The sequence below is a fragment of the Hippoglossus hippoglossus genome, chromosome 5 (assembly GCF_009819705.1).
Source record: "Hippoglossus hippoglossus isolate fHipHip1 chromosome 5, fHipHip1.pri, whole genome shotgun sequence".
Lineage (NCBI taxonomy): Eukaryota > Metazoa > Chordata > Actinopteri > Pleuronectiformes > Pleuronectidae > Hippoglossus > Hippoglossus hippoglossus.
Genome location: NC_047155.1, coordinates 23,258,359 through 23,277,310, shown reverse-complemented (window position 1 = coordinate 23,277,310; position 18,952 = coordinate 23,258,359). Strand labels below are relative to the sequence as shown.

Here is an 18,952-nt window from a genome sequence, read left to right as displayed (position 1 = left end):
AAGCTCTGATGAAGTGGTGCAGGTAATTAAGCGGCATCTGCTGGCAGAGGAGCACACACTGCCAAAAGCCAACATGTCCGATCATACACCCAGTTTGTCTTCAGAGCTTATCAACACGATTCCACTGCTGTGCCGAGAACACACAGTTTATAACAAGAGTTTATCAACCTGATTCCACTGCTGTGCCGAGAACACACAGTTTATAACAAGAGTTTATCAACCTGATTCCACTGCTGTGCCGAGAACACACAGTTTATAACAAGAGTTTATCAACCTGATTCCACTGCTGTGCCGAGAACACACAGTTTATAACAAGAGTTTATCAACCTGATTCCACTGCTGTGCCGAGAACACACAGTTTATAACGAGAGTTTATCAACCTGATTCCACTGCTGTACCGAGAACACACAGTTTATAACAAGAGTTTATCAACCTGATTCCACTGCTGTACCGAGAACACACAGTTTATAACAAGAGTTTATCAACCTGATTCCACTGCTGTGCCGAGAACACACAGTTTATAACAAGAGTTTATCAACCTGATTCCACTGCTGTGCCGAGAACACACAGTTTATAACAAGAGTTTATCAACCTGATTCCACTGCTGTGCCGAGAACACACAGTTTACGTGGCTGTATTAGTTTGTGATGCTCATTTATCACGTTGCAAAAGTTCTTTTTATTGGATTCCAATAACATACCCAAGATAACAATCATATTACAATACATTTAACATATGATATGTTACATTCAAACAACATGCACAAATTAGATTATAAATTAATAGATGGATTCAACATTGGAGAACCAATGAGAATTACTGTCTTTTTGTCTTTTAATGACAAACATGTCACAGCTCCCAGCTTTGTAGTGCCTTCCTGCCACTGCAGGCCGGTGTACCATAACCACATGTGGGCGTGCAGACGACCCCGTGCACTGTTCTTCTCAAAGTGCACATGAGGCGGGTCAGTGCTTGACTATATGTCTCTGGCTGGCTTCATTCTCTCAGACGGATCCACCCTATTTGCTCAAGTGTCCCAGCTGTGATCGTTGCCTTCTGTCATTTGAAGGTAAGAGATGATGGCCTCCCTCAGCCCCTCGCTCACCAGAGAGTTGTCCGACTCTGTCCTCTTCCTCTTGAAGAGCATGGACCTGGAGGACACACAGAAGGATTTGAGGCTATGATGAGTAAAGTGATTGTATTGTTGACGATAATGTGCCTCAAAAGCACTTTTTCCACACTACCCCAAGTTTCTCTTTTCTTTATTTGTCTAGTGGTGCTCATTTTCAGGAGCATCCTGCTCTACACATATACAGTAACCGACACTCAAACATGGCAGATACCCGGTGAAACTACAGTCCTATCCGCTTGCATTGGTATTGTATACACACTCTTCTCGCTGAGTTTACTCAACACTGAACCACAAATGATAGTAGAGTTGAATCAACATACACAGAGTTGACTGGAATGGCTTAGTAGAGCGCATACTTCCTCCAGATCCCAACTGTCCCCTTACATTCAATCAAGATGTCACACACTCAGATATACAGTTCCCTTCATCAAGTTTCATTCTCTGAGTTATTAAGAAATGCCCTTTCTCGCAATGGTCCTCCTTAGTGGAGGTAACTAAAACTGAGAATGAGGAGCTTCACTGAGATAGGATTTATCTATTGTTTGAACCAGGACGCCAGCAGGGGATTTCACAGTCCTCCACACCAAGAGTGACATCTTGTGGATGTCATCATGAGAACAAAAAGATAGAGAGTCTGCTGCACCTGCTGATGTCCTTCCAGTTGATGGTCGGCCTTCTGATAGCTGTGGGTACAGGCCTGGCCTCTCCGGGGTCACTTAAACCCTGGATGAAGCAAGGCGCTGTGAGTCGACTGGACAATCCGTCTGCACACTCTGTGAAAGGAGATCATTTTTACATTTTAGCTCTTTTAGGGTTTGAGCGTTGAGGTGAGGAAACAGAGTTTCACTCTCAGTACAAACCTGAGTAGTGTTCCACAAGGTGATGCAGGGAGGGAAAGGTGAGTCCTGGGGATATGTAGACCCAGCCATTTTGGAGCCGACTGATGCGGTAGTGCTTCACACCATCGAGGTACGAGGAGTTGGTTCTCCTCAGGACGGACAGCGAGTGACAGTCTGCAGACAGAAATAGCACACTGATTCAGCAGTGAGACTTAATTGCTTTTACCTGTTAACCCATAGGAGTAATCTTCTAAGGCAAATTAAGTAATTACATTAAATCAAACTCATCACAAATTACTGTCACTGAGTTCAAGTCTTAAAGAGACAGTTCACCCACAAAGGAAAACTCACTCATTATCTACTCACCACTATGCCGATGGAGTCAGGGGTGAACAGTGTTGCAGCCAAATCCAATAAAATTGAAGTAAATGGCAAACTCTGAGGATACCAGAGGACATTTAAGCTAAAAACATGGCGTAACTGATGCCGTTTCGAGTCGAATTTGAGTGTCGGGCTTACAGACACTTGGATGACACAACAGGAGCAGTATGGAGGTGTTCTATGTTCTTTTTCTGCTGTTTTATTACATCTAAATAATCGATCCCCAGTTACTTTGATTGTATTGGTATCTGCTGCAACACTATTTACCCCTGAAACTCCAAAAGCAAGGAAGAAAGAAAGAAAGAAAGAAAGAAGCCTCTAACCTCTCTGTGTCTCTGACTCTCGGACCAGGAAGGCTCCATTGTGGTTACTGGGCTGCAGCAGCAGCTCCACAGCTTTGAGTCTGCTGATGCCTGTGTACAACCACCTGAACACAGAGAACATACGTGCAGCACACAATCAGACTGTGGGAGATTATAAGACATAGACTGAGGTTTTTCTGTTGTTTGTAGGTTTGGAAAATCCACTGGAACAATGACAGAGACATCCCCCCACTGGAGGAGGAGTGAAAGTGCAGGAGGCAGAGGCTGACGTCACATCACTGGAGAGAACAGAGGGCTCAAACACTGAGCTAAAGTTCACCTACACAGAGACCCCTCCCACGTTTCAGGGAACTCCCCGCCTTTCATCGAACTAATGCATATTTATCTGCTTTCTCTCTCTCTCTCTCTCTCACGCACACATGCACACGCACGCACAGTACCGAGTTGCACATCTTCACACACACACATCTTCGTGACTAACACGTACCTGTGTGTCACCTTGGCAGTGTAGGTGTTGGGAATGTAGCCCTCGTGACCTGTGGTTGTGGATCTCACCATTATGAAATCACCATCGCTGTTGGAGAAAATAAAATAATGATGACTAATTGTGTCTGTCTCAGTGAAAACAAGGGTGAAGGTCAAACATGAGGAGTTACATCACGTACTCTGATAGGATGGTAAGCCTTTCTCCAATGCACATGGACATGGCCAACTGTGTGTGACCCAAGGACGGGTAGTTATGGAGGGATACAATCACACTCTCCTGGAGGCCTACAGAGGGAAAGATGACATGAATATAATAAATACAATTTGATCTGTTACATTTTTCTTGTTTTAATTTGCTGTGGGGATTGAATCTACCTTCGCCCACAGGTTCAGGTGGAGTTTCAAGGATGGGGCGGCTGGATCGAAATTTGATGGGGCAGGTGCCCATGTTCTTTGGCTTCTTACCGATTTGAAATGGCTCTTGCTGCTGAAACAGAGATGCAGAAAAAAGGTTGAAATATGAAGCATGTTTAGAAAATGGTACGTCTTTAAAAATCTTAAATAACATATATTCATAATTGTATTATTCCGTGAGTTATTACATGATGACTCCCACCAGCAAAAAAACTCACAAACGCTGCACACTTTTTAGTAAAAAGAAACCTTGCTGTTACAGGAAAGCGCTTCACCACAACAAGAGGCATAGATATCCTGTGTTAAATTTCCATCCAACATGTTTGTTACGCTACATGAGAAAGATTTATTAAATAATAGAGTGATGAGATTTATGCATACTTCTTTTTTGACTGGGTAGCAGCAAAGTTAATAAATTATCTTTAAAAAAAAAAAATTTAACCATAGCTGAGTCCTCCATTTATCTATCGAGCATTATCATACAATACAGCTGATGAGGCAGGAGCTTTCTTATATCAGGGAGGAAAAGTCAGGTCATTGAGTGAAAAGTTAAAAAAAAGTGAATGAAATAAAACAAGACTTTATTGAAATTTATGTCATGGAGAAACTAAGCTTTTCAGTAAAGCTGCAATTAAATAGATTCAACATTTATTACCATGTTCAGTCTTTTATGGTTCAACATTCTGCTTGGATTGCGATGAAATAAGAGGATATTAACCTGATTTTAACCTTGTTTTTACCTTTGAACTATTCTTGTGATACATATCTTGAATTCATAGGTGTTTGCAAATTAAACGCTTGTTTTTAGTTTAATTATTCCTGTTTATATGTATGACATATCTCAAACTGTTAAGATGTTAGTGCACAGCAACATGAAACTTTATATACTTTTATCTTATTTGTTCTAGATTGTCTCTTTTCTTATTTCTTACATTTTCCCTTTGCTCCTATTTCCTTGTGCTGCTGTGTCAATTTTGTGTGAATCAGTCATATTGGGGTAGGTGGATATAATATATTAGTGACATCGAACCTGGGTATTTCAATTAATGAATTAAGTTTAATAGATTTTTTAACCATTGTCACAAGAAGGAAACAAGTGAATTAAATGCTTTTGAACTCTACAGGTTGTTCTAACTCAAATGTTCTCCAAATATACAAAGGTACATCTCCCTATAAATGTTTTATTCGTTTGTTTGATTTTATTAATATTATTTTTACCACTTCATCCTTCTTTCCGGGTACTATTAAGTTTTCTATTTTGTCTATATATCTGTAAAACACAAGAGTAATAATGAGGAAGATCAAATATGTAAAGGACAATCTTTGAATGACTCAATAAAAATATGCAAATATAAAATAAGAAAGAACTTCCTTCAAGAAAAAGACCCAGAGCAAGTGATGTACTCACCTCCTTCAGAGAATAATCAGTGATAAGGATTTTCTCAGTCAGTCATTTCATAATCCTCTTGAGGAAAAACATGTGTCTGCTTGAAGAGTCAAGGCTTCCTGCTCGCTCTTTATATGCGGCATGTGGCCCTGCTTCAGCTTCCTGTGACGCTCAACCCCTGAACATTGTGACTCAAAGAGCAGCTCGGGCTGATCTCTGTGATGCAGGATGTTTTCAAACAGAGCCAACTGTGCATCACTTGTTTACGGAAATTTACTGTATGTGTACGTAGGCAGAGTTTACAAATACATGTACATGCATCAATGTGGAGGGGTGAAGTACAGTGACATCATATCACAAGGACAGTTTGTGTTAGAGGGGTTAACGCTGCACAGATCTACGTTTAGATTGCCAGCCCGGTGCTCAGATTACACTCAGTCATGTTAGAGTCAGATAAGAGTCAAAGCTCTGCAGAGGCATGATGAAGCTTCTCCTATCGACCTCCTCCTGGCCTGATTGATCTGCACTCACCAGTTCACCCATCATGCTGCCACTGCAGAGTCAATCACACTGGCGATGTGGGCATGCAAATTGTAAATGTGAAAAAGTCCAAGACAATCAAGGTTACATACATAAGGGAAGGTATAAATAACACGACTTCTTGTTTCAGTCTCTGCTAAGAGAAATATCGAAACTCAAAGTTGCTGATAAGACTGACATTTTCTATTAAAATGATATATCTCCTCTCTGTCTAGTCTTTAATTAGATACAGGATTCTTAGAAGCAAATAAAATCGCCACTGTGGATGGAAACACCAAAAGCATCTTTACCTCAGCAGATCAGATTTGTGCTGAATCACTGAGAAGGGCCAGTGAGCCTGTAAGAGCAATATATCAGAACCTCAATTGTTTCAAATGGTTTTCTCATTTATTTTTTACTGAATATTGCAAGTTTCCCATTTAGTACCATGTTCAATGTTTTATGGTAAAATATTCTGCTTGGATCGCGTTGAAATACAAAGATATTGGCCTGATTTTAACCTTGATTTTACCTTTTATTGTTATAGATATGTTGAATTGATAGGAGTTTGCAATTTAAATTCTTGGTTTTCCTTAAATTATTTTTGTTTCTGATATATTATAAAGTAGATTTGGGTATGTAGAAAAGCACTGAAATAAAATGTATTATCTTAAACTGTTAAGATGTTTGTGCACAGCAATATGAAGCCACTATATAGTTTTGTCTTATCATTCTAGATTTTTATTTCTTATTTCTTACTACATATTCCCCTTACACTGCGATTTCCTTATGCTGCTGTGTCATTTTGAATTTCCTCTACGTAGGATCAATGAAAGGTACAGCTTATCTTTTACTGCAATCTAATACAGTGAAAATGCTGTTATGTTTGTATGCAAGATATTTTAGAGTTTATTTATCTTTGACATTAGTCGAGGAAAACTGTGTTTCACAGTGAACTGTGAGATGACTTGAACATCAGATTAACACTTCCCAATGTTCTCGACATCTTTTCAGTTTTGAGTCAATCTCCTCATCGCACTTGCACTGCAGCTCACCAGTATTTTTCTTTCAGAGCTAAATATAGACGCCTCATCTGCGACAACAGTTATCACAGAGAAAATAAGAACAAGTGTGGTTGGAAACGATCTCACCATAGTAACCTCAGTTTTCCACTAAGAAGAGAGGTAAAGTACAAGCTCTCACTGCACTGACACATATACTCTACTCTCTTTCTTTCATTTAAACATGTCCTGATGTCCTTACATTGACAAACAAGCAGAGCAGACATGTTCTCGTGTTGTAGCTTTATTCAGTAGTAATATAAATGAGTTGAATCAGCAGACAGTGAGAAGCACCACTGGGCTCCTCAGTGAAGGAACTCAGACTTTTCACATCAGACACTACTTGTTAAAGGTTGTTAAAACATCAGTGAGTCATCTAATCAACTGAACAAAAACATTAACACAAATCAAAAAGAGAAAAGGGAGATGATGAGTTCACTTACAAAAAGAAAGAGTCGACTTACTGGTACACAACACTGAATGTTCTTTTCATGTTCTCTGCTCAGCTTTGACTTAGTTCAAGTTAGTGTGCTACGCTATGCAATTGTTTTTCCTTTACATCACTTGTTCTGGCATCATTTTAATTACAGACTGCAAACCTATTTCTGCGGCTGTACAGAGATAAACTCACCATCAGTATAACCCACATTTTGAGAGCTCACATCAGAAGAGATCAGATAAAATAACCAAAGTCTTGTACCGTGCAATTAAATGGAAACACAAAGTTACAAAGGAGGATTTCTATAATGTGTGTGAAGACATATAAACAAAGAATGTGAAAAAAAAAATAAATAGAAGAGGGTGACGATGGACAGTTGAGTCGAAAAAACGGTTTGACCATTTCTATATACACAACACATCTGAATGTACTGTAGTTACGGTTTCTACAATGTGACTGACAGTGTATTCAATATAATATTTAATAATATGCATCTGTTAATATATTTATTACACCTGCTTTTCTAATCACATAGTTTGTTACAGATCCTCCTGGTGCTGAACTGCTTAGGAGTGGGATGATAGAGAAAGAGAGTGGGGAGAGGGCACATAAGTTACTATGGGAGGGTGCAGGGGGTTGAGGTTGGGGTTTAGCAGGAGACTTCCATGGTCTGGGGTCTGGACTGGTTGTCCAGGCCCCCAGTGGCACTGCCCTCCAGCAGGCTGTTGAGATTGTTGCGACTGCGACTGCTGTCCATGGAAGTGATGCTGGAAGAGGAGGTGGTGCGTGAGCGAGCCAGACGAGTCATTCCTACTGTCGGCACTGGAATAGAGAAACACCCATTAATATGCCACTCACACTCACACACACACACACTCACTCACTGCAGTGCTGGATCACTTTCACAGCTCAATACAGCACCAACTAAATTGCTTACCATGCAAACAATTCTCAAATATGGAGACTCGTCAAATTAAATAAATTAAGTAACAAAAAATACTGCACACGTGTCCTTTGTAGAAACAAATTAAAACAGAACAAAAGCAAACTACAGGATTGGCAATCCAACTCAACTGATGGGAAGCAAAACCAGCAGGTCATGCAAGAAACTAGGACACTGAAGACAGATTCCATGCTATCAGGAGAAACTAAACTCCTGCAGGGAGATGAATGTGTGTCAAAGTATGCAAAACAATCTCACTGTGTGCGATACTCAGTGTATCCACCACACTGTTTGACATCTATGTAAAACTGCTGCTCTCTGGAGAGTTTCTGCATACATTGACATTCATCCAGGGTGGAGGCCATAGGGTTCAGAGCATTCTAGTCTGGCAGCTGCCTAAGAACCTGATACCTGATTCGTTGCTCAGGTGACTGAGAAGAACGTAGGGAACTGGAAGCAATGATTGAAGAAAGGAAGAAGGAGAAAGGGAGAAATGTTGAAAAGGTAGCCCTTATATTGCTTTATCCTACCTCAGTGTGTTTGTAATTAAAACTGTGGCTCTATTACAGCAAAAACACGGAAGAAATCGTGGTATGTGTGCAAACTAGAAGCCTAGTTTATTGCTCTTTTTGCCTTTCACACTGTGGCAATGTGTTAATGAGGGAAAAACAGCTTTTAGACACATGCTGAGGTGTTAAGATTTATTATCCACACGTTCTCTGTGCTAAAAAAAAAACCACACTCTTTTTAATCTGTTTAATCCTGCAGTGGCATTTACTCAACAGTGGGACTCGGTGGCATTTGAAGCAATGGTGACATACTAGCTACACCCCAGAGTGCCTCCCATGGTGAAGGGTTGGGGAACGGGAGAGAGCAAACAAGAATCAGCATTATGGACACACACACACACACACAGACACGCACACGCACACACACACACACACACACACACACACACACGTGTCATATCTGTGTGGCCAGAGCAAGAAGACCTTTATTCATGACTTCATCCATCCATGGATCAGAGTCTGTTTGGTGCTGTGAATCAATATGGTCTGACAAATTTGTTTAATTTCCTCCGTGCAGATGAATGACTGTAAAAATCTAAAAGCCTGTTTAAGTATGCACTTTCAGTCTCTGTAAAAAGAGACTGCATCATTAAACAGATCTGGATAGAAAAGAAAAGAAAAGCACACCAGGCAAAACAAAACAGTATTTTCTGAGGCCAACTCTGAACTGAACAGGAAATGATTTGCTGTTCAGTACATCTCGAGTACTATTCTTATTTCTGTCATGCTAGAAGCACATACACCTCAATACACCTCACCTACTGAGGGCTGTGGGTGCCACACACTGCAAAGAGCAGAGAGGAAATGGCGTCAGCATCCACCTAGCTGCACAGGCTGCCTCTCCGTGATTAGGCCTTTTCATGCATTTCACACTCCAAACTCCATCAGCAGGGGTATTTAGCAACAGCTCTGAGACGACTGTGGTGAGTTCAGCCCTCAGCGAGCACAATTTGTCAGTGTACTCACTCACGTCAACAGGAAATTCAGCGAAGAACACAGAAAAACCTTGACCACAAACACGTCAGCCCAAAGAGGTGTTAGTCTGTAAACAATCCTTGGACAGTGACCGTTTACTACAGCTAGTTTAAATCAGTTTCATTACATATTCAGATGTTTTTACTCAGCTATGGTCAAAGATGTGAACATGTTTACTTACTGTAGCCCATGCCCTGAACAAAGTACTTGAAGGCCTCAGCAAGTTTCCCTGGCTGTGAAAAGAAAACGGGTAAACGTTAGAAGATGATTTAGACATAACACGGTAAAGATGACAATGCTGTGTGTCACAAAAAAAATGAAAAACCCACCTGCACAACCTGGGGCAAGCCTCCACAGTCAGCCATCTGAAAGAACATCATAAGCCTCATGAATAAATTATTGTTCAATAACAAAATGAATGCCCATATTTTGTACATCATAAAACCTTCACCTTTAGCAGCGTGGTCTTGATTGGATTTAGCCTGGAATTGCACTCCACCTTAAAACATCAATGACAGGTTAATACTGAGCTCAAAATAAAAGGAACAAAAGCATTTCCTTTAGTTATATGAAAACTCTTCTCCAAGCCTCTTCAGTTACTGAGATGTTAGCAGGTTAACTCACCACAGCCTCCACAGCAGGGGATGTGTCACCAACCACCAGCAATGAAGGGCACCTGCATAGCAACAGATTAGGTGGAATCATGCTCAAATAGCACTGTGTATACTCAGAGACAAATGTGCGTCTGTGTCTCAAAACCTACGTTAGTGTGTTGACTGTGTCCTCGTTCAGACCCACGATGGGCCTCTCGATCTCCAGGTCATGACGACTAGTACAGGGAGACAAATTATGAGTTTGTGGAAAGGAAACTTTTTTAGTGCACCTCATTAATAAACAACACAAAGTCCTTTATTCTTTACATTTTGTGATACATTGCTTTTTTTCTATGTATTCGGGTCTGGCTGATAGCAAGGTCAGATTTTGCGTAATACTGCTAACTAACAAACAAACGCAGATGAAAAATGTACCTCCTTGGCAAAGGTAGTAATAAGTGTTGTATCTTACTATTGGTAAGAGCCACAGAAAAGGGCCAGGTTGTCCTGGTTGATGTCTTGGGCGATATGGAGACGGTAGGTCTGGATCAGCTCCTGGTTCTCTGTCAGCTCGTCCTGGTGAACAGAATAGAGTTAGTAATATCCAAAGAGGAAATCTTCATCTACTTTAAAAGTAATAAAGGCTGAAATAAAGAAGAGCTAGATTCTAAATTAAGTGAATGTAACTTCTATGTTTTGAACAAACACAGAGCTGTTTGCATTAATCATCCAGACCAGCTGTGGGATCTGTATAAAGAGTATGCTTAGCTTCACTGTCGGTTATCAAACAGAGTCAGTAGTCAACATGCCACAATCTAGCACTCTACGCATCCAGGAGGATGGAAATAGAATCATTATTAAATGTCTGTAATAAGGGCGAAGTATCCAGGGAAATTAGGAAAATCCTCATGTGGTATAGTTACTGTTTAATATTGTGAATGAAAAGGGTCAATAATACTAAGAAACAGCAGAGGGTGAGTAATACAGCACTGAAAGAAAAACTCACAGTGCTGAAGTGGTGAGCCATGACGATATCCACCAAATTACTGGTCCATCCAGTCAGCTGCACAAGAGGAGAAGACAGATCCAGTTATCCAAACCACAGTCGACTTTTCTTAAACTTTACAGTTATGGCAATATGGCCATACACCTATTTAAATGCAGTGTAATATATTGACAGATATAAGGATCAAAGTTGAAGGAGGCAAATACACAGACATTTAGAAACTGTGAAGAATGAGCTGTCTTGATGAATTAGTGGCACACACAATATTACAAAGTCTCACATCAAAGCAAAAACACAAATCTTAAAAAAAGAATGTTTCAGTCTGTGTGGTATTTTAAATGTAGATGGGACAAAGCCCCCCTCTTGCTCCATGACAGTGAGTAGCCCAGCAAAGAATGTTTTCCCTGAACAATTTTGCACAGGACACACAATATTGTATACAGTACTATAATAAACTATTACACTGTAGCATTGTGACCTATCGTGCTCTGGACCTGAAGCCAATTAATCCTCGCGAAATGAAACTAATCCAAATGAGGGAAAACCTTAAGACTCGAGAGTACATGCTGCTCTAACACGTTAACTTCGTTTTCATTAACTTTGGCGAGTTCTAAACCTAAAAACAGCAGGCATCATCAAATTAACACAGAATTAGAGCCTCTACCTTTGTTTTTAATGCTATTATGATGGGAATAAAAACATATATATATTGAGCTTAAAATAGTATTGTTAAGATGAAGCATATAGAAGGGAGGGTGAACTCCAACATTCATTAATCACAACCTCACAAAAGGCTGGAAACTGAACTGAAATGGAAGATAAATTATTTAGGTAAACACTCTGTGCTGCAGAATGCACTGAGGACTTTCTGGTTTATAGTGTTATGATAGTAATACAGACCTTTGACGCTGCCCAGTCAATCCATCCTTCTGCACATGGGTCGACATCAATCAGGACCAGTCCCTCCACCAGAGTGGGGTTGTTCAGCTGGGAAGGGAAGAACACGTGTCAACATCAACTAAACAGTTTGATTTGGTCTTTCCTTAGTGGTGTTTTGCTTTTGGTTTGCTTTTAGTTTTCCTTTTTTTCTACATCTACAGTATAGTATAGTACAGTTTAATCTGAGCATCCATTGGTCCATCCATTTTGTGTATTCTCTCAATAGTGCAGGTAGAGGGTAAAACACTGCACTGATCTCTAGACATGAAAACATGATGAAAAGTGAAGCATGTCAGTTCAAACAAAAACATGAAACAATGAATATGGAATACAGGGCCGTCTAAATTAAAGGGTGAGGTTTTGGTACTGGCAGAAAGAGGATGTCTGTGGAAATCTAAGATCTATCACGACCGATGCAGAGGGAATACTGCGGATGCTGCTGTCAACATGATGCAAATGCAATGCAGCAACAGCTGCTATAAATCTATCAAGGGTAAATGCATTTAGTCCCAAGCCGGTTAAAGCAAATGCATTTCAGAATCAATTTTCCTTCATTAATTGTAAGCAAGAGTAGACTCTCCACAGAGAGCCTGGTGTTAGAAATCCTAATCCCAGCACCTTCCCTTTTTTACCCCTCACTAACTATTCTTTTTTTTTCATTATTCATCTTGCAGTTCTCCCTAGCTACTCTCCTTCACTTCTAGCTTCTAGTTCTATTGTACACAGATTGTGGTTATTTTAGCTCCACTGTTTTGAGTGTAGAAAAAAGACAAAAGAAACTCAAAAAGGAGAGAATGGCCAAGGTGGTTCATCATCAGGGGAATTGCAGTGTTTGCGGCACACGTAGAGCAACCTGATGGCCTGTGTGGGCTTGATAGGAGGCTTTAATGTTCAGTGTAACAAGCTGTTTGGCCTGAAAACCTTTGCCTATTACAGCCAGGGGGACAAAAAAAGAATGGGACACAGAACAAGAACAGATAACTAAAGAGGGCTGACTGTAGATGTTCTGATCCTGTTGTGGACTCACTGCAAAGCGGCTGAGGATGTATGCTCCTGCTCCCACGCCAATCCCGATCACGCTGTTGACCCTGCATAGAAACCGTCAGTTACCACAAGACTGGAGTTGAATAATTAATTTATGCACATTCTCATTATTCAGCTAGCAAAAAGGGGAGGCATTTACTTGAGCTGAGTCATCACAGAGGGCAGCATTTCAGCCAGCTCATCCATGGTCGGGTAGCGATAACTGCAGACAGATGAAAAAAACATGCAAGTCAGTGTGAGTTCGTACATGCTCAATTCTTAGTTTGAATAAATATGAGAAATTAAACTGTTCATTAATTTTAATACTCACACACGTTGAGATTTTGACTAACTGGTTTGACAATTAATGTGCTTCCATTAACAAATGAACGACCAGCTCACTTTACATTCTGACTAAAATAATTGATTGCAGCTCTTCCAACAGCACTGAAATAAATTAGTTCCCATTTATCAGAGAAGGTAAAACCAGCCTGACACCCACCCACTGGGGAAGGGAGGTGCTCCTTCCTGCTGGCCGGGTGCGTCCACATGAACCACTGCAAAGTGCTGTGTGATCTCCTGCATATCCTCATAGTTGAACAGGGTATTGAAGCACGACTTGTCTGGAAAGGAGCAGATAAAAAGAAGACACACTGAGTGTGGCTCTGAGATGCAGAGGCTGAAACAAAACAGTGTCACCACACCCAGGACATCGTGCACTGACAAGTCTGTTACTGGCTGACTTACGGTTGAGCCCGATGTCGTGATAGGTGAGGATGACAGGTCTGTTGCCCTTGGGAACGCCTCTCATCGTCACATGGAGAACGCCATTGGGAGTCTCGATGTCATGCTCCTGCAGCCACAAAAAAAAAAAACACATTCCTTCATTACAATAACCAAACCCATGTTGTTAATTTCTCCTCTCCTGTCAAACTACCATATTGATGTAAACAGGGATCATTGAGTATACCCAGAAATCCATGCATGACTCCCATATGATAACTGAGCACAAAAATATAGTTGCAGAATAATAATAAATCAGTAGTGCTCAATGTTCGACCTATATCAAGACTACCACCCAGCTTGAACACAGAAATAATTATTTTATACACAACAATCCAACACAGAGGGAACATATTCCCTCAAGTAAACACCCACAGACCAACACAACATTTTAGTAAACATCAGATTAAGGATGCAAAGCATGCCCCTCTCATCTCCACCACACATCCCCTGTGCCCTTGGACAAACAATGCACTGAACAGGCTGTCTGAGAAACAGTCTTTTCAGTTGGGAAAAGACTTTATATCCAACGGTCTGAAACCAACAGCGCTTTCACAACTATGACTCATTTGACTTGTTGAATTTCTTTGCAGAAAGACCCATTAAAATTCAAAGAGCTTACACCAGCTTCAATCTCTCGCTGCTTTCTTTTGAATTGCATTCCCTATTAAGCACAAGGAAGCCCTACATTAGTACGTTATGGTGCTTCGGTAAAAGAAATAAATCAAATGGCTGGGAGCTGACACTTACTTTTTCTTGAGATAAATGGGGGAAGGTGGCTAAAAGATGAGACAGCAAAAACATGCTTGTGGTGCTTATGGGAGTCAGAAAGAGTGTGGGACGTGACATGATTAGGAGTGATACAATGTACGTTAAGTGACAAAGCTAGTTAACAGACTTTCCGCAGAAATACAGCATAATTGTATACAACACCAACCAACAAAAACACACACACACGCACACACACGCAAACCACCTTCCCAAGGTCAGCATGACTTGGTGCTGCATAGAACACTGTCCATGACGTAGCTATCTGCGTGTGTGTGTGTGTGTGTACTGCACAGAGAGGGAGCAGCGGGCGGAGCCCAGAGCTCGTCTGGTCTCAAGGCCCACTGGTCATCAATAATAAAGAGAGCGAGCCTGGGCGGATGAGAGATGCTGCTTATGACTGGCAGACACAGAGGAAGCGTGACTCTGACTGTACACTCTGCCACTTGCCTCCCTGTGTTCCCCATGCAGGCGTTTGGCTGACGGACATATGTCACACTCCTAAGAGGGGATAAGGGTAAATTGTCAAGGACAGGGCTGCAGTAATTTGCATATCTGCGATTTGAAATGGACACAGGGAGAGAGAAACGAGGGAATTGTTTATCCTGTCATCGACGGAATGAGACATCTTCATTTGAGTGGGTGTTGGTGCAGAGATTAGCCTGTCGCACCCAACGTGAAAAAACTATGCACAAGGGAAAAAACCTGAAGAAACCCTTCTGCTGACGGAAAGGCTAATGTTCATCTCAGGCCTTTTCACAGATATGAAACGATTCTGCAACCTCAGCCTATTAAGAGGTAGATCAACCAGTTAAATACGCAGAGGAAACTCTGCTATGGTGGTACAGAGTTTTCATTTTTAGTCAAGGACAGAGTCAAGGACACTCTGTGTTGGAAAAGACACTTTGGTCTGAGATACAAACATACTTGTTCAAATGTCGGCCTTCTGTCGTGTGTGTGTGTACTGTACATGCGCCAGAAAAAGCAGACATGTGTGCCCCATCACTGCAATGAAATTGTGATAGCATGGCAGATATCGTCCTATCACAGATATACCATTATTGTTGTAAAAGTATAACAACCTATATAGTGGGTTGTAATCTGTATCGGCCCGAAAAAACTAGTATCGGTAAAGGTGAGACAAATAGAAAAAGAGATGGAGAGGGTCTTGAAGTGGATGGGAGGAAATAGAGCGTGAAAGCATGGACCGAGTGACAGAGACAGGAGAAATGAAGACAGGGGGAGTCATATGACTAACAGAAGGGCGTGCCTTAAAACAGAGGGGTGCATTGCTTTAATTTATCACGTCGTTCCAGCCCCGTCCTGCACAAACAAGGGTGAAGAATTATGGAAAAAAGGGCAGTGGAAAGGGAATGAAGCACCTCTTATTTATCCATTTAGCTCTTGGCATAGTTTATAAGTGGTATTGATCTGAGAGCTTGGACTCATCATTTCCTGTCAGACAAACACACACACACACACAATCATATTGGTATATGTGTACACACTGAAGCATCAGAAGAAAACAGACATAGGGTGGGGCTGCTAACCTAGACAGCTAGAGGGGAAAAGGAAGGAGAGCACTGCATTGAGAGCAACCTTCTCCCCCGTTCATACATTCATGGTGGGGGTTGCAGTTGGACAACAAGTGTATGTGTATTTGGGAGGTTGTATGTGAGACAGGAATACTGAGTAGGGGGTTTATTCTTTGAGAATTGGAGCTTCAGGGAGCCTCCCCCAGGCCAGCGGGGGAGGTATGGTCTTGGTGTTTTGGTCCTAGAATGAAGAACAGTGAGGGAGGTGAGGTGAGAAAAGGAGAGCAATATATCATGCTGTTCTTCTTCCTGCAATAATTTAACTCATCAATCCCTCCTGCCCTCCCCGAAGAGCAGAATTACAGAGCATAAACATCCAACAGCCTACCAATGCCTTTAGTGTACACATCCACACCTCCATACAATATGTTTGTATGTAGGATCATCACAGGTACATGCCACCCTGCTCCCTTTCTGACACAGAGGCGCTCCTACCTGCAGCATTCACACAGTAAGCGTGTGTCATCGGAGCAGTGGGATGATGAAGCTACAAACTCAAGGTCTCTGCAGGGGAGGGGTGTGTGTGTGTGTGTGTGTGATAACAGCATAAAGAATTCAATGTTGGCACCATGCACCACCTTCTGCCATAAACTAGTTTACTGAGAAACACTTGAATCCCTGCAGTTATGGATAAACAGAAAAAAAACACATTCAATATGTACAGAAACAAAATCCGCAAATAGCAGTGACCCTATTGATGGACAACACACAGAGGCTCGTACACATCCTCTGACCGTGGCATTTGCAGATTTAGAGACACTTGAGCACAAGACACATGAATCTTTCATATCATCACATTAAACTGCACCACTGCACCCCGGGCATGCTTCGCTTGCACCGAGTCTGTGCAAACATGGTCACTGTATGACCTGTAGACACACACGCACACAACAAATGTTGAGTCCAAACTAGCAGCTGCCCAAAGAGAAAAAGCCCAAAGTCTCAGCCATCTGCTTAAGGTGGTGACAAGCAAGCCAGCAAAGACCACCACCAGCTTTCCATTTCCTGGAGCCAGCTGCTGTCACCCTGTCTTAGGAGAAAAAACACACAACAACCCCCCTCCCAATCTGAACCCTCTACTGCAAGGACCCAGCCAGGTGTGTCATGGAAGGCAAGACGCATTTGTCACTCACCACTCCATTCCCAGAGCATGCAATCTGGTCCAGGTCCAGAATAGCTGACATGTTTTTCCCACGCAGGAGAGGAGTGTGTTATGCTATGTGCAAGTGTGTGCTGAGCAGCTTTGAAAATCTCCAAAGGAGGAGGAGGAGGGAGGGAGCGTTAGTAGGAAGGGAGGAATGTAGGGTGAGGAGGCTAGAGCAGCAAGCAACAAGGAAGAGATGAAGAGAGGGAGGAGAAAGACACAGCAGAGGGAGTGAGGAGGAGATGGGTAAATAATCTGAATGAAAGCTGACGCAGAGGGGTGGGCAAGATGCAGAGACAACAAGAGAGAGACAGGGACAAGAGGTGGGAACGAGAGCAGGAAAAGAGACAGAAGTGGGAGGAGAGAGTGAGAATGCAGTTTATGCTTGGTAGTCACAACGCGTCTCTACATCCAGCCATCGGTGCGTCTAATTGGATTGCGGAGGGTCAGGTGGGTAGAGGGAGAGGGTGGGGCTTAGACGAGAACGGAGAGGAGGGGGAGGGGGAGAGTGGGAGGGAAAAGAGGGGTGATGGGGTGCAAGGGATGCAGAGGCAGTCCAGGAAAAATGGGCAGGCTGCTAACGTCACACAGTGATACAGGCAAGAGGAGATGAGAGGAGAGAGTTCACCCTGGGATGTATTCAGCATCAGCAAAATGGCTGCTCCTCACTGAGATTTAAAATCTGCCTCCAGCTTCACCTTGCTAAGGGAGAAAAATCCAATTGACCTCAGCTCCTACATGAGATGTAGGATTATGTGAATGACTATAATCAGAAATAATATTAATGATATCATAACTTACATGTGCAAGGGTGAGTGACTCAGAGGGACAACCCTGAAGCAGTTTAAACAGAGTCTGACATACATCAGCAAATGTTGGCTCATACTGCAACACTCCTTTATCATGTTAAAGGGATAGTTCACCGAAAAATGAAAATCCACTCATTATTTACTCACCACTATGCCAATGGAGAGGTGGGTGTTTGAGTCCACAAAACACTTCAGGAGTTTCAGGGGTAATCAGTGTTTAGCCCAGGCGACATCTTTTTCAGACGGAATAAAACAAGAGAAAAAACATAACATGCCTCCATACAGCTTGTGTGGTGTCATCCAAGTGTCTGCAAGCCCTAACATTTGTTTTCAACTCGCAACGAGGTCATTTACACTGTGATTTAAGCCTTAATGTCTACTACAGGAAGTAGCAAAGCTAGTGGACGCAGCCACACGATGGTGTGCCCGGGGGTCCGTGAACACACCTCGTAGGAAGATATCAACATTTAGGCTAAAAACACGGTGTAAACGACGCCGTTTCGAATCAAATATGAATGTCGGGGCTTGCGGACACTTAGATGACACCACACGAGCAGTATGGAGGCATGTGATGTTTTTTCTGTGGTTTTATTACGTCTGAACAAGCGGTCGCATTTAACTTCAATTGTATTGGATTCGGCTGTCGAGAGTCCAGAAATGTTTTGTGGACTCAAACACTTCACCCACCCCTCCCTTGGCATAGTGGTGAGTAGATAATGAGTGAATTGTCCTTTTTGGGCAAACTATCCCTTTAAACTTGCAGTACAACACAGTGTCCATATAAAGATAAATTATTCATTCACTATTATGTTTCAGGCTACCAG

General features: G+C 41.9%; 2 protein-coding genes across 6 annotated transcripts in view; both read right to left on the bottom strand.

Moving 5' to 3' along the window:
- Positions 1-654: 654 nt before the first annotated feature.
- si:ch211-25d12.7 (src-like-adapter 2) lies at positions 655-5,139 on the bottom strand. 2 transcript variants are annotated; one of them, XM_034584682.1, is made up of 8 exons: positions 4,984-5,139; positions 3,537-3,645; positions 3,341-3,446; positions 3,163-3,249; positions 2,676-2,779; positions 1,993-2,145; positions 1,776-1,905; positions 655-1,151 (listed from the first exon to the last, which is right to left on the bottom strand). In XM_034584682.1, exons 2-8 carry the CDS (start codon positions 3,607-3,609, stop codon positions 1,028-1,030), a joined length of 777 nt encoding a protein of 258 aa, XP_034440573.1. In that variant the 5' UTR covers positions 3,610-3,645; positions 4,984-5,139; the 3' UTR covers positions 655-1,027. The 2 variants fall into 2 exon arrangements, with proteins under 2 accessions (XP_034440573.1, XP_034440572.1); XM_034584681.1 differs by having other exon boundaries at positions 3,537-3,648; positions 4,984-5,128.
- A 1,631-nt stretch (positions 5,140-6,770) lies between these two features.
- Positions 6,771-18,952, bottom strand: part of ndrg3a (ndrg family member 3a) — a 31,752-nt gene continuing 19,570 nt past the window's right edge. Inside the window, exons 1-15 of one of the 4 annotated variants that reach the window (XM_034584679.1) lie at positions 17,309-17,742; positions 13,777-13,882; positions 13,532-13,652; positions 13,190-13,252; positions 13,034-13,094; positions 11,968-12,054; positions 11,068-11,124; positions 10,534-10,637; positions 10,232-10,297; positions 10,093-10,144; positions 9,920-9,967; positions 9,798-9,833; positions 9,650-9,701; positions 8,336-8,374; positions 6,771-7,803 (exon numbers count right to left, since the gene is read on the bottom strand). In XM_034584679.1, the coding sequence (XP_034440570.1) occupies positions 7,631-7,803; positions 8,336-8,374; positions 9,650-9,701; positions 9,798-9,833; positions 9,920-9,967; positions 10,093-10,144; positions 10,232-10,297; positions 10,534-10,637; positions 11,068-11,124; positions 11,968-12,054; positions 13,034-13,094; positions 13,190-13,252; positions 13,532-13,652; positions 13,777-13,882; positions 17,309-17,359 (1,116 nt within the window). In that variant the 5' untranslated portion in view covers positions 17,360-17,742 and the 3' untranslated portion in view covers positions 6,771-7,630. Of the gene's footprint in view, positions 7,804-8,335; positions 8,375-9,649; positions 9,702-9,797; positions 9,834-9,919; positions 9,968-10,092; positions 10,145-10,231; positions 10,298-10,533; positions 10,638-11,067; positions 11,125-11,967; positions 12,055-13,033; positions 13,095-13,189; positions 13,253-13,531; positions 13,653-13,776; positions 13,883-17,308; positions 17,743-18,952 lie in introns of those variants that run through there. The other 3 variants (XM_034584676.1, XM_034584680.1, XM_034584677.1) reach the window with 3 other exon arrangements.

Excerpts from the sequence above, each read along its gene's own strand:
- si:ch211-25d12.7 (XM_034584682.1), bottom strand. The coding sequence starts at position 3,609 with ATGGGCACCTGCCCCATCAAATTTCGATCCAGCCGCCCCATCCTTGAA. Across the intron at positions 1,906-1,992 it reads CCTTGTGGAACACTACTCAG|AGTGTGCAGACGGATTGTCC; the intron begins GTTTGTACTGAG and ends CTCCTTTCACAG. Across the intron at positions 1,152-1,775 it reads AACTGGAAGGACATCAGCAG|GTCCATGCTCTTCAAGAGGA; the intron begins GTGCAGCAGACT and ends TGTGTCCTCCAG.